Source organism: Oncorhynchus masou, chromosome 24, assembly GCF_036934945.1.
Source record: "Oncorhynchus masou masou isolate Uvic2021 chromosome 24, UVic_Omas_1.1, whole genome shotgun sequence".
In the NCBI taxonomy this organism is placed as follows: domain Eukaryota; kingdom Metazoa; phylum Chordata; class Actinopteri; order Salmoniformes; family Salmonidae; genus Oncorhynchus; species Oncorhynchus masou.
In genome coordinates this window covers 68284613-68299819 of record NC_088235.1, presented here as the reverse complement: position 1 = coordinate 68299819, position 15207 = coordinate 68284613, and the positions used below count along the sequence as shown (strand labels likewise).

The 15207-nt window shown below is 43.9% G+C and overlaps 1 protein-coding gene across 1 annotated transcript in view; it reads left to right on the top strand.

Moving 5' to 3' along the window:
* The first annotated feature begins 6402 nt into the window (after positions 1–6402).
* The window catches only part of LOC135512525 (kinesin-like protein KIF14), a 48054-nt gene continuing 39249 nt past the window's right edge, over positions 6403–15207 (top strand). Inside the window, exons 1-16 of the mRNA XM_064934633.1 lie at positions 6403–6451; positions 6758–7950; positions 8146–8400; positions 8737–8824; positions 8934–9032; positions 9189–9241; positions 9336–9366; positions 10004–10111; positions 10873–10989; positions 11554–11672; positions 12081–12253; positions 12689–12836; positions 12979–13042; positions 13474–13658; positions 14644–14746; positions 14877–15034. Of these exons, the coding sequence (XP_064790705.1) occupies positions 6872–7950; positions 8146–8400; positions 8737–8824; positions 8934–9032; positions 9189–9241; positions 9336–9366; positions 10004–10111; positions 10873–10989; positions 11554–11672; positions 12081–12253; positions 12689–12836; positions 12979–13042; positions 13474–13658; positions 14644–14746; positions 14877–15034 (2780 nt within the window). The 5' untranslated portion in view covers positions 6403–6451; positions 6758–6871. The remainder of the gene's footprint in view (positions 6452–6757; positions 7951–8145; positions 8401–8736; positions 8825–8933; positions 9033–9188; positions 9242–9335; positions 9367–10003; positions 10112–10872; positions 10990–11553; positions 11673–12080; positions 12254–12688; positions 12837–12978; positions 13043–13473; positions 13659–14643; positions 14747–14876; positions 15035–15207) is intronic.

The following is a 15207-nucleotide window of genomic DNA, read 5'->3' as shown; positions in this document are numbered from 1 at the left end:
TAAAACTGTACTCAATGAGTTGTATTCCGCCATAAGCAAACAGGAAAACGCTCATCCAGAGGTGCACTCCTAGTGGCCAGGAACTTTCATGCATGGAAACTGTCAGGACCTGGTTACGAACCTGGGTCTCCGGAGTGAGAAACAGTCACTTAACCAACTGAGCCACGAATAGTCAGCAGAACCCAGAAGATGAGGCAGACACAGCAGTACTTAAGACGGTGTATTTAATAAAGTAAAAAGGAGAAGTCCTTCAATACAAAATGGCAAATCCAAAAGGTGGTAGGTATAGCACAAAAAAGCCTCAAGAGATACTCAAAAAACAAAAACAGAATTCCACAAGAGCGTCCACCGGAATCGACAAGAATACACAGAACACTAGGGCTGGGTGCTAACATACAAACACAGCACAGAACTGAGGGAAACTAAGGGTTTAAATACAATCAGGGGAAACGAGGCACAGGTGCAAATAATAATGGGAATCAAGGGAAAAAACATAAGGTCAAAAAGCACAATGGGGGCATCTAGTGACCAAAACCCGGAACAACCCTGGCCAAATCCTGACAGAAACTTAAACAGTTTTAGCCCATTTCTATCAGCATGTTAAATGTGCAACCGGGGGAAAAAAATTCCAGACCACCTTTACTCCGCACACAGAGACGCGTACAAAGCTCTTCCTCGCCCTCCATTTGGCAAATCTGACCATAACTCTATCCTCCTGATTCCTGCTTACTAGCAAAAGTGACTAGTGACTCAGTCTTTTAAAAAGTGGTCAAATGAAGCAAATGCTAAACTACAGGACTGTTTTGCTAATACAGACTGGAATATGTTCCGGGATTCTTCCCATGGCATTGTGGAGTACACCATATCAGTCACTGGCTTTATCAATAAATGCATCGAGGACGTCGTCCCCACAGCGACTGTACGTACATACCCCAACCAGAATCCATGGATTACAGGCAACACTCGCACTGAGCTAAAGGGTAGAGTTGCCGCTTTCAAGGAGCGGGACTCTAACCCGGAAACTTATAAGAAATCCCGCTATGCCATCCGATGAACCATCAAACAAGCAAAGAGTCAATACAGAACTAAGATCGAATCGTACTACACCGGCTCCGACGCTTCTCGTATGTGGCAGAGCTTGCAAACTATTAAAGATTATAAAGGAAAGCACAGCCGAGAGCTGCCCAGTGACACAAACCATCGAGACAAGATAAATAACTTCTATGCTCGCTTCGAAGCAAGTAACACTGAAACATGCATGAGAGCATCAGCTGTTCCAGATGACTGTGTGATCACACTCTCCGCAGTTGATGTAAGTAAGACCTTTAAACAGGTCAACATTCACATGGCCGCCTGGCCAGACAGAATAGCAGGACGTTTACTCCGAGTATGCGCTGACCAACTGGCAAGTGTCTTCACTGATATTTTCAACCTCTCTCTGTCTAAGTCTGTAATACCAGCATGTTTCAAGCAGACCACCATAGTCCCTTGTCCAAGAACACTAAGGTAACCTGCCTAAATGACGACCGACCCATAGCATTCACGTCTGTAGCTATGAAATGCTTTGAAAGGCTGGTCATGGCTCACATCAACACCATTATCCCAGAAACTCTAGACCCACTCCAATTTGCATACCGCACCAACAGATCCACAGATGATGCAATCTCTATTGCACTTAACACTGCCCTTTCCCACCTGGACAAAAGGAACACCGATGTGAGAAAGCTATTCATTGAATACAGCTCAGCGTTCAACACCATAGTGCCCTCAAAGTTCATCACTAAGCTAAGGACTCTGGGACTAAACACCTCCCTCTGCAACTGGATCCTGCACTTCCTGACTGGACGTCCCCAGATATCAACACATCCGCCACGCTGATTGTCAACATGGAGGCCCCTCAGGAGTGCGTGCTCAGTCTCCTCCTGTACTCCCTGTTCACTCATGACTGCTCAGCTAGGCACAACTCCAACACCATCATTTAGTTTGCTGATGACACAACAGTGGTAGGCCTGATCAAAGACAAGTATGAGACAATCTATAGGGAGGACCGTGTGGTGCAAGGACAACAACCTCTCCCTCAAAGTGATCAAGACAAAGGAGATGATTGTGGAATACAGGAAATGGAGGACCGAGCACACCCTCATTCTCATCGACGGGGCTGTAGTGGAGCAGGTTGGGCACGACAAAACCTATTCCCCCTAAGGAGACTGAAAAGATTTGGCATGGGTCCTCAGATCCTCAAAAGGTTTTACAGCTGCAACATCGAGAGCATCCTGACTGGTTGCATTACTGCCTGGTATGGGCAATTGCTTGGCCTCTGACCGCAAGGAACTACAGAGGGTAGTGCGTACAGCCCAGTACATCACCGGGGCCAAGCTTCCTGCCATCCAGGTCCTCTATACCAGGCGGTGTCAAAGGGAGGCCTTAAAAATTGTCAAAGAGTCCAGCCATCCTAGTCATAGACTGTTATCTCTGCTACCGCATGGCAAGCGGTAACGAAGCGCCAAGTCTAGGTCCAAGAGGCTTTCAGCTTCTACACCCAAGCCATAAGACTCATGAACAGCTAATCAAATGGCTACCGGGACTATTTTGAATTGCCCCCCCTGCTACTGCTGCTCTACTGCTGCTCTTTAATTATTTGTTATTCTTATCTCTTACTTTTTTGGGAGGTATTTTCTTTAAACTGCATTGTTGGTTAAGGGCTTGTAAGTCAGAATTTCACTGTAAGGTCTACTGCACCTGTTATATTCGGCGCATGTGACAAATTAGATTTGATTTGAACCTCTTAAAGACTTCTCTCCCTGGCCCATATTTAGAAAGCCATCACTGCTGCCCCGCCCCCCTTTCCAGAGGAAATGGGTGGGGCCTTAGCCATGACCTCGCTTCAGGAAACTATGCAACGGTTTATACCATCTATACAAGGCAGGGAGCAGGAAGAGGCTGTGCTTTCATAAACCCATTGGAGAAATTGCATTACTGCCCAGTAATCAGACTTTTTGTTATACAGGGGGATATTGACTTGCACTCCTGCATTTTACCTGTTGTCCAACAATTCTGAAATAAAATGTAATTATCATGTTATTTTATAGGTTTAGTTTTGTAGGTTTTAGCAGACTGTCTTATCCCAAATCAAATCCAATCAAATCAAATTTTATTTGTCACATACACATGGTTAGCAGATGTTAATGCGAGTGTAGCGAAATGCTTGTGCTTCCAGTTCCGACAATGCAGTAATAACCAACAAGTAATCTAATTAACAATTCCAAAACTAATATCTTATACACAGTGTAAGGGGATAAAGAATATGTACATACAGATATGAATGAGTGATGGTGCAGAGCAGCATAGGCAAGATACAGTAGATGGTATCGAGTACAGTATATACATATGAGATGAGTATGTAAACAAAGTGGCATAGTTAAAGTGGCTAGTGATACATGTATTACATAAGGATGCAGTAGATGATAGAGTACAGTATATACGTATACATATGAGATGAATAATGTAGGGTATGTAAACATTATATTAGGTAGCATTGTTTAAAGTGGCTAGTGATATATTTTACATCCTTTCCCATCAATTCCCATTATTGAAGTGGCTGGAGTTGAGTCAGTGGAGCCACTGATATTACTTATGATGGCTTATAATAAATGCACAGGGGGGTGAAACATCAGCATAAAACATCAACAAGCATAATACATCAACTCTTCCTTAGATGTAGGAAGAAATGTTTTTGTGACCGAGATGGCCATCATATTTTGTATAACACCACTGACCTGTGTGTTTATCTTGTATGTGCCCAGGATGGGAAACTGTACCAGCCTCCGGTGATGGTGATTATAGACTGTAAGCTGGGGGCAGATGCTATGTGAGCCGGGAAGTAGGTCATGGGCCTCAACACGGTGGCCATCCACTCCGATAAGACCCAGTGGGAATGCAACCGCATCCTCAAGGTGAGGCCAATGGCAGCCTTTGGTTCATTAGGCACCAAACAGAAGAAAACTGACTGAAACAAGGAGTGAGTGCCTGCACTGGTCCAATAAGAAACACACATTTTCATTTTCTTTTGCAAAACATTCTCTTTTGCGTGCCCTAATGAACAAGACCCAAGGGAGGGGTATTCAGTTGAATGATCAAAGGGTTTCCCTAGATATGTTTCCCTAGGTCAACACCACACACACTAGGATCTAGGATCAGTTCAGCCTTTTACAGCATAATTAATAAGATTACATGGATAGTGGGGACCTGATCCTAGATCAGCGCTCCTACCATAAGATGCTTTATGAATACGGCCCAGGTCTGGCTACTGTGGCTCAAAAAGCGAAGCAAGGCAAAGCTAGTGTACTTCCATAAAGAGTATGATACCTTTAATATGTTTTGTACTCTGTTCTCAGGGTCTACTTGAAGGGCACTTTGAAGTGATGGTCCACTGGCATACTGGGCAGAGGGCTCAAACTGGTCAACGTCAAACTGGTGGTCTTTGACATCTCGCCCAACATGGACAAGTATGTTCATCAGGTAGGTGAATTTGCAACTGTTGTGCATGGGAAAATCTGATGTGTTTTTGTCTTATACGTTTTTGAGACAATACCTTCTTGCATCTTGCACAGAATAATTTTTTGTATAGTATAGTTTACAAGTGTGTGTGTTTGTGTGTGTTGCCACTTATTCGGTGGTGACAAGCCATTTTAGGTGTCCGTCCTGTCACTCCTTCCTCACAGCTGAGCAGAGCAGGCAGACTGGGTCACTGGGGCATTGCCTTCACGTTGGTCAACAACATCAACAACTGTCTGTCCCTGAAGGTGGTAAACTGGGTGAAGCCCACAGGCTCCCAGCTGCCCCCCCCCCCCAGCTCCTCAACTCCCCTCACCTCCACGAGCAGCAGAGGAAGGAAGAGCAGAAAGCCACGTAAAGTAGAGAGGATGATGTCGTTGGTCACGAAGACCAATGAAACACATCAGGAGATTAAAAAGATTGCATCTGTCAAACTGTTTCTCTTGTTAGTTACTTTGTGTTTATATCTGGGTAATTTGTCAGTTTTTAAAAAATTAATATAAAAACTTGATTGAGTTGTCATTTGGATTTGACCCTCTTTTAAATTCAATATGGTAATATACACAATATACTGTATATATACAAAGTAGGTGGACACCCCTTCAAAATTAGTGGATTCGGCTATTTCAGCCACACCCGTTGTTGACAGGTGTATAAAATCGAGCACATAGCCAAGCAAACACCATAGACAAACAGTAGAATGGCCTTACTGAAGAGCTCAGTGACTTCCAACAAGGCACCGTCTCATAGGATGCCACCTTTCCAACAAGTCAGTTCATCAAATTTCTGCCCTGATAGAGCTGCCCCAGTCAACTGTAAGTGCTGTTTAAATGAAGTGGAAACGTCTAGGAGTAACAACGGCTCAGCCGCAAAGTGGTAGGCCAAACAGAACGGGACAGCTGAGTGTTGAAGCATTTAGCGAGTAAACATTGTCTGTCCTAGGTTGCAAAACTCACTACTGAGTTCCAAATTGCCTCTGGAAGCAATGTCAGCACAAGAACTGTTCAGCGGGAGCTTGGGTTTCCATGGCCCGAGTAGCCGCACAAGCCTAAGATCACCATGCACAATGCCAAACGTTGACTGGAGTGGTGTAAAGCTCGCCAGTGGTGTAAAGCTCGCATTCTCTGGAGTGATGAATCACGTTTCACCTTGGCAAATGCCAGGGGAACGCTACCTGCCCAAATGCATAGTGCCAACTGTAAAGTTTGGTGGAGGATTAATAGTGGTCTGGGGCTGTTTTTCATGGTTCAGGCTCCTTAGTTCCAGTGAAGGGAAATGTTAACGCAACATCATACAATGAAATTCTGTGCTTCCAACTTTGTGGCAACAGTTTGGAGAAGGCCCTTTCCTGTTTCAGCATAACAATGCCCTGTGCACAAAAGGAGGTCCATACAGAAATGGTTTGTCGAGATCGGTGTGGAAAAACTTGACTGGCCTGCACAGAGCCCTGACCTCAACCCCATTGAACACATTTGGGATGAATTGGAATGCTGACTGAGAGCCAGGCCTAATCGCCCAACATCAGTGCCCGACCTTCCGAATGCTCTTGTGGCTGAATGGAAGCAAGTCCTTGCAGCAATGTTACAACTTTTAGTGGAAAGCCTTCCCAGAAGAGTGGTGGGGACCAGCTCCATATTAATGCACATGATTTTAGAATGAGATGTTCGACAAGCAGGTGTCCACATACTTTTGATCATGTAGTGTAGTTGTGCATTTTGTTGAGACGATGGATCTAGTCTCAAGCGTGAAATACTGCCATCTACCCTTTAAACACAGGCTCTGCATGTCTTTTGTTCTGCTGTGGACGGTGACGTAATATGTGTCTAGCCAATAGCACACCATTGACCACTGAGTTTGAAATCGACGCGGGGCAGATGTCAACCACTACAGTGAAATGGTAAACAAACTCAGAAGAAATTGTTAAATTCTTCTGTTTTGAGAAGTAGCTGGCAAATATAATTGTGAATGTCCGAATTATATTAACGTTTCACGTTTACTTATTAAACTGATCAGATGATCATTTTCAGCTTTGCAATGTGTTATGGACAGTTAGCTAACGTTAGCTGGCTAATTTAGATAGCTAAGCTAACGTCGTACACCAACTAAACGACCAAATAAAACCGCATGCATTGTTGTCTAGCCAGCTCATGTCCGAATGATCAATTTCTTAATACAACTAACGTTAACTTTAAACTTTTTGCAGGGGAAGATGTGCACTTTCATTGATTTGTCTACAGATAACGTTGGTAACATTTTTCTTTTGGAATTGACGAAAGATTGTAATACATTTATTATTATTTTTTAAATAAACGCAGCCATGTCTTTATATTCGACATCAGCGAAAAAGCACACCGCTTTTTATGACAATTTCTTGACATCAAGGGTTCCTGACATGAAAGACCAAAAAGCTGCGCGAGGAATGATCAAAGGGGACGATACGAAATTATTGACATTGGATAAAACCAAGGAGATAAATACAACCTATTTGAACTCTGCACTGTCAAAAACCGGAGGTCAGAGGAATGGCACCCCCGGTCGAGGGCGTCTCACTCTACAGAGGAAAACGGGTACGAACGGCGACACTGTGATGAGTGAAAATACAATGGAAATCACTCAGAATAGGACACCGGTACCCGAGAAAAGACTCACGTTGCAACGCAGAACCAGGACAGGTTCAATTGACAAAAGCGCAAGTAATGACACCAGCAAAGCCACAGAGAGCTCGAGACAACACTGGGTCAGCGGTACCGACTCTCATCATTACAAAGTTCTCTCTGAATCAAACCCTCGAACGCCTGTTAGTGCAGTTGTATTGAGGTCATTCAGTCTGAGGGACAGCTCATCTAGAAGTAAATCAAGAGAAGCTGTTCATCTTTTAAACACTCCTTCTAAAGGAGGCAAACTATTTGCACCAAAACAGCCAGCAGCCCCGGGTAAAGTAGATGTGACAAAACCTGAGGATCATACCAGAACTTTTTCAACACCCACAAAAATGACTCCATTCGAGAAAATCACAGCAAAGAAGGATGCCTTTGAGAGGTTGGCTGGGAAAGAGATCCCAAAAGTGGTGGCAGTAAAAACGGTAGGCCTAGAGAGGCCGAAGACACACGCACAGGTGACTGTGGAAGCTGCAAAGCCTGTTGCAACTCCCCATACTAACAAGTTTCTGGTCAGTAGTCAAAGAGCAAACGTGACCTCCAACTTGCTGCCCGGGCAGGTGAGAAAGTACTCAACCCATGGCGACCTGACCATGGCTAGGTCCTCGACTCCTGCGCCTACCTTCTCCACCGAGCTTTTGCTCCCACCCAGTGCGATGCTAAAGCACGAACAGGGTACCCTGAAAATGGAGAACAGTGCTGTGACAGTTGCGGTCAGAATGAGGCCATTCAACACCAGGTATAAATATGTAGCATCTGCTTGTGATGAATTGTTAATTGAAATTGCATTCAGCCAGCTCTTAACGACATTTTTATTGTTTGGAATAAATATAGCTGTCTTTGAACTTGTATTCTACTAATGTGTTTCTACAGTTATCCATAAATAGTGACTTAAATAATGACAATGAAATATCTGCCTTTCATTCATATTCAGGGAGAAGACTGAGAAAGCATTGCAGGTGATCTTCATGGATAACCAGGAGACTCTTGTCCAACATCCAGACACCAAGCAGAGCTACTCCTTCACATATGACTTCTCCTTCTGTTCCGTCGACAAAAGCGACCCCGGCTTTGCCAGCCAGCAGACGGTGTATGAAAAACTAGCAAAGCCACTTCTGGAGAGGGCCTTTGAGGGCTTCAACACCTGTCTGTTTGCATATGGCCAAACTGGATCTGGGAAGTCTTACACGTAAGGCTCACTCCCACAACTTGAAGAAACACTCAAATTGTATAATGTATTGGTTCTAATGCAAGGTTTCCCAAATTCGGTCCTGGGCCCCCACCTGGGTGCATGTTTTGGTTTTTGCCCTAGCACTACACAGCTGAATCAAATAATCAAAGCTTGAAGATGAGTTTGTTATTTTGATCGGCTGTGTAGTGCTAGGGCAAAAACCAAAACGTGCACCCAGGGCTAAGATTAGGAAACCCTGGTCTAATGTAATGTTCCTTTGTGACGCAAGCCTGGTAAACTGGTTGCATCCATATGCTCAATTGAACTATATGTTCTTCTGTTAATCTCCTGCAGTATGATGGGTGTTGGGGAAGAGGCAGGTGTAACACCAAGATTCTGCGAGGAGCTCTTCTCTAGGCTGTCTGTGGTTGATAATCGGGAGGTACCTTATTATTATTAATTCAGATAATATTCCTACCAAGTTGCACATATTGTTGACTCTGTTCAGTTATCATGCAATGCATTTTTATGTGGCTGTCGATGTATTACAGGTTACATGTCATCTGGAGATGAGCTACTTTGAAGTGTACAATGAGAAAATCCATGACCTGCTCATTGCCAGGAATGAACAAAACCAAAAGAGGTGGCCTGTGAGTAGGACAAACTCCCTAAAGATAACCGATATGAATTGTAACATGACATTTCAATCCTGACATTTCTATTGAATGGCCCTATGATCTGTGTTGTTTCTCAATGCCATTTTACATCAATGAGCTTAGTAATGACCAAATGCTCTGTTTTTGTAGTTAAGGGTGAGGGAACATCCAGTCAACGGGCCTTACGTTGCTGAGCTGACAACGTGAGCAAACTTACTCTTTCCATTCTTATCTTGTTAAATGTAATGATGGATTGCTAGTCTTATGGATTCACTCACTGACTATGTTTGCTCACAGGAATGTGGTGAGCTCCTATGCGGACATTCAGGTAAGTTGCTTTGCAGACACAATTTCTTAACACTGGGCCACATTCAGTTGCCAAACATTGTTGAACGTTGCAGATAGAAATGCCATTAATGGCCTCCCGAGTGGCGCAGTGGTTTAAGGCACTGGGTTCGAGTCCAGGCTCTGTCGCAGCCGGCCGCGACCGGGAGACCAATGGGGCGACACACAATTGGCCCAGCGTTGTCCGGGCTAGGGGAGGGTTTGGCCGGCAGGGATGTCCATGTCCCATCGCGCACTAGCGACTCCTGTGGCGGGCCGGGCGCAGTGCACGCTTACACTGTCGCCATTGTAAGCGGCTGGCTGCGACAGTGTAAGCGGCTGGCTTCCGGGTTAAGTAAGCCTTGTGTTCGTTTGTGTTTTGGACGACACACCGCTCTCGACCTTTGCCTCTCCCGAGTCCATATGGGAGTTGCAGTGGTGAGACATGACTGTAACTACCAATTGGATACCACGAAATTGGGAAGAAAAAAGGGGTTAAAAAAACACAATAAATGCCATTTAATAGAGCTATCTGAACGTTCCAAAACGTGTCCTGCTGAACCCGTCCATGTTATGTGGCGAGCTCTTACCACTTTTGAACACTGCTCATTAAATGTGTGGTGAATATACACTCTTACCAGGGTTGGCTGGAGCTTGGGAACAAGCAGCGAGCCACTGCAGCCACGGGCATGAACGACAAGAGCTCCCGATCCCACTCCGTATTTACTCTGGTTATGACCCAAACCAAGGTGAACTCCCCGCCCTGTCTCTTTGTGTGTGTATGCTGTTAGCGTTACTTTGTGCATCTAAATGCATATTATCCACCCACTGATGACCAATTATTTGTTTCTTCTGATGATTATCTGGGTCTGTTTGTCTTGTGTCCTTTGTGTTTGTGGTTCTTCGTGTTTATGTTTTTATGCACATTTGTTTCATTTGTGTGTCGCTCATCTCCTTTTCTGTTTGAATACACACATACAGCTAGCTAACTGCCAAAATAAAGGAAACACAAACATAAAGGGTCTTAATAAGGCAACCACAATCCAAAATGGCTTCGATGCACCTTGGCATAGATTCTACAAGTGTCTGGAACTCTATTGGAAGGATACGACATCATTCTTCCACAAGAAATTCCATCATTTGATGTCTTGTGTTTGGAGGTGGAAAACACTCAGGCGTCGCTCCAGAGACTCCCATAAGTGTGCAATTGGGTTGAGATCTGGTGACTGAGACTTCCATGGCATATGGTTTACATAATTTTCACGCTCATCAAACCATTCAGAGACTGTTCTTGCCCTGTGGCTGGAAGCATGGTCATCCTATGGGACCTTAGTAGCTAAACTAATGGCATGCCCAGCATTTTTATATATCACCCTAAGCATGATGGGATGTTACTTGCTTAATTAACACCTACTTTGTATCCCTCATTTCTCAAGTGTTTCCATTATTTTGTCAGTTACTTGTATGTTTTGCGTGTGTGTGTGTGACTGTTCTCCCTTTGTCTGTGTAGACTGAGTTTGTGGAAGGGGAAGAACATGACCACAGGATCACCAGCAGGATCAACCTAGTGGACTTGGCCGGCAGCGAACGCTGCTCCTCAGCCCAGACCAGCGGAGACCGCCTCAGGGTAAGCACTGGTAGTTGGACTTGATTTCTTCATCCCGCTCTCGCTGACTTCTTGTCCGACTCCCAAACGCTCCTGCAAGAACTGGTTCTGAACGCGACGGCCTGAACCCGAAGGTTTGGGCGAAATAGAATAGGAGAGCGGACATTTGCACTTGACTCAATATACTTTTTGATTGACTTTTATGAGCGGGACGATTTGCACACAGTAAAATAAATGTGTTATAAATATTTATTTCCAGTCATATATAAATGTTCACAAGGTTTGCTGCCTCAGTTTGTATGATGGCAGTTTTCATATACTCCAGAATGTTATGAAGAGTGATCAACAACGAGAGAAAGACGATTTGCAGGCATAGACAAATGTGTTAGCAATATTTCTTTCCAGTCAATGTCGAAGCGTAAAATATAGCCTATCTTATATTAGGAAGTGAATTTCCTCGGAAAGACATTTCCCACTATTTGTCATTTATTTTTTGCAAAGTTCAAAACCAGTCAAATTGCAGCCAATCTGTTCTCTCTATCAAATCCATCCAGCCTAACTTTATCCTATTCCCCTGTATCCCAGGAGGGTGCCAGCATCAACAAGTCGCTGCTGACCCTGGGGAAGGTGATCTCTGCCTTGTCAGAGCAGGCCCAGACCAAGAGGAAGGTCTTCACCCCCTATAGGGACTCTGTGCTCACATGGTGAGTAAGAGAAACTTCACTGACATGCTAAAGAGTTGAATGCTTGTTATACAAACAATTGGGATGGGCTGAATTCCATTATCAAGTTAGAGAGATTTAATTGAAATGGAATCGTCCCTTACCTTGCCACACCACAGTATTGTAAACTACAAACATATTTCATCAAGCTTTTGAAACTAATGAGAAGGAGGAGATATTGAGGTTTATACATTCCTCAATTGAAACATTGTTAATCCATGTTAAAGAGAACCAATGTGGGGATAAGATCATGGTTTGTGTTGTTGGTAATGCCACTACCTGTACAAGATATCCTTATGAAATTGCGAGAGGTTGGTAAAGTCAGTTTGTGAAGTAAGTAGTTTTGTCGAGAGGTAAACTGAATGTCGTTTGTGTTGCCCGTGTGTCCAGGCTGCTGAAGGAGAGCCTGGGTGGAAACTCCAAGACGGCCATGATCGCCACCCTGAGCCCGGCGGGCAGCAATGTGGAGGAGAGTTTGAGCACGCTGCGGTACGCCAAGCAGGCCCGCATGATCATCAACGTGGCCAAGGTCAACGAGGACACCAACGCCAAGCTCATAAGAGGTCAGCCTTGCTCTCCCTCGCCATGCCACCACCCATCTCTCTGTCTTTCTTGCTCTCTTTTTCCTATCTATCCATCACCAGATTGAATTAGGTAGCCCAGCTCTAACCTTGCCTTTGGAACATATTTATACACTGTCACTTTACACGGGGGCAAAGTCAACTGTCATGCAGGTATTATTGAAAGGAGATAGCTGCGCCACATTTGCAAATACTTTATTTGACTACGGAAGGGGAAACAGTGCAGAGATTGAGACCATCTACCTTCTGTGGTGTATCACCATATTATGTGTATTAAAGGGTAGGTTGCAAGAATAAGTTGTCTTTTGACATCATACATGTGATTGTTATGAACAAAAGCTCATACAAAATGGCTCCTCACTTTTCTGTTTTGGTGGCAATTTAACAAACAATGCCGTTTGTGTCTTTGTTTACTAGAGCTGAAAGCTGAGGTGGAAAAGCTGCGGGCTGCTCAAATGAGCTCTCAGGGCATCGAGCCGGAGAAAATTAACCTCTTCCAGCAGGAGATCTTAGCTCTGAAGAGCCAGCTAACCCAGCAGGAGAGGGAGATGGCCGAGGCCCACAGGTGACCACCATACAACCTCCACACGCCTTAGGCACTAGTACCAGAGAGGGTCTGATCTAGGTAGCAAAATATGAAAATGGGTCCGAACAACTGATTTTGTCTTGGTTTGTTACTTTAATCTGATTCCTTTACCTCTTGTCAGAGCGTGGAAAGAGAAGCTGGAGCAGGCAGAGAAACGCAAACGTGAGGAAACCAAAGAATTACAGGTCAGTTTTAGTTGGTTGTAAGTGGAAAATGACCTATAGCTTCATTACTAGGGTTGCAAAGGGAGGGTATATTACACAAAACTTTTTAAGTTAACAGTAAAGTACCAGAATTTTGCTAACTTTCATGTTTTAATTTCATCAGATGACATATTGTGGCCTTTTTGTGTACTTCAGATTATCACAGATGTCTGTAATTATCTCTGGCCCTCTGTGGCCTTTTCACGTAAAATAATCAAATAATAATGAAAAAGCTGTTATCCTATATATACCAACTTAGTGAATACCATTGGTGTTTAATATGAGGGTTTCAGCAAGAATTATCCTTAATATATTTTTAACACTTTTTATTAAAAACATTGTATATTGTACATGTTTTCAAAGTCAATTCCTTCCTATATTTGTCTGCTTCCCTCTCCCTGTCTCCCTCTCAGAAAGCGGGCATCACGTTTAAGGTGGACAACCGGCTGCCCAACCTGGTAAACCTGAACGAGGACCCGCAGCTGTCAGAGATGCTGTTATACATGATTAAGGAGGGACAGACCAAGGTCGGCCAGCACAAGTCAGAGTCCGCCCACGACATCCAGCTGTCTGGGGCCCTTATCGCAGACCACCACTGGTGAGGAGAACCGACCCACCTCTTTGGTTTTAAATAGCGTCTTTTAAAAAGGGGAAGCACCATTTAAAAAATGTATTTATTTTGTATCTTCATTTAACCAGGTAGGCCAGTTGAGAACAAGTTCTAATTTACAACTGCGACCTGGCCAAGATAAAGCAAAGCAGTGCGACAAAAACAACACCACAGAGTTACACATGGGATAAACAAACGTGCAGTCAATAAATATGTATACAGTGAGTGCAAATGAAGTAAGTAGGTAAGGCAATAAATAGGCCAATAGTGGCAAAGTAATTACAATTTAGCAATTTACACTGGAGTTATATGTGCAGGTGAGATGTGCAAGTAGAAATACTGGTATGCAAAGGCGCAGAAAAACATATGGGGATGAGGTAGGTAGTTGGTTGGATGGGCTATTTACAGATGGGCTGTGTACAGCTGCAGCGATCGGTAAGCTGCTCTGACAGCTGACGCTTAAAGTTAGTGAAGGGGATATGTCTCTAACTTTAGTGATTTCTTTTTGCAATTCGTTCCAGTCATTGGCAGCAGAGAACTGGAAGGAAAGGCGGCCAAAGGGAGTGTTGGCTTGGGGATGACCAGTGAATTTTTTTTAATTTAACCTTTTATTTAACCAGGTAGGCCAGTTGAGAACAAGTTCTCATTTACAACTGCAACCTGGCCAAGATAAAGCAAAGCAGTGTGACAAAAACAACACCGAGTTACACATGGGAAAAACAATCGTACCATAGCCTACTAATGAGTCCCGTCTGTCACTTGCTTATATTTTAATGTTTGTTTGACATGAAATAACTTTATTCCAGTGTAATTTTGTCGTCGTTCTTGACCTGTCGGTCCTTCTGTCTGTAGATTTTTTTCCTTCTCCAGGTTATTTAGTAGGAAACCCCTCTATTCCAGTGTCCTTTTGTTGTCATTCTTGTATGGTTTCAGTTGCGTTATGGCTAGAATTGACTAAACTGTTCCTTTCCAGTGTAATTTCCAATGTGAATGGTGAAGTCAGCATCATCCCCATAGAAAACGCCAAGACCTTTGTCAACGGGAACCTGGTATCTGAGACCACTGTCCTGCATCATGTACGTATTGTGTACACACACGATAAATAATAAAAAGCACAAGGTACAATATTAGAAACCTGACTTTGAGCTCAATCATGAATCACTCACGTTTTTTAAAATATTTTTTATATATCTCTGTGGTTTCTAGGGTGACAGGGTGATCCTGGGCGGCGACCATTACTTCCGCTTCAACCACCCGGCAGAGGTGCAGTCTGGGAAACGCGTGTCATGCTGGACGGGCGACGGCGATGGCCATAAGGACTTTGAGTTTGCCAAAAATGAGCTGCTCTCCGGGCAAAGAGCGCAGTGAGTCGACCACAAGATTCAGAAACGATTGCGTTATGATTCCTGTCATGCGTCAATGTGAATAACGGAAAGTCCCATGCGTACTGGGTGAAAATATTTTTAGATGATTACATCGATGATGCAATACTGCACTTGTTTGAAAACTTGTTAATGCAACTAGGAGGCCATTTTGT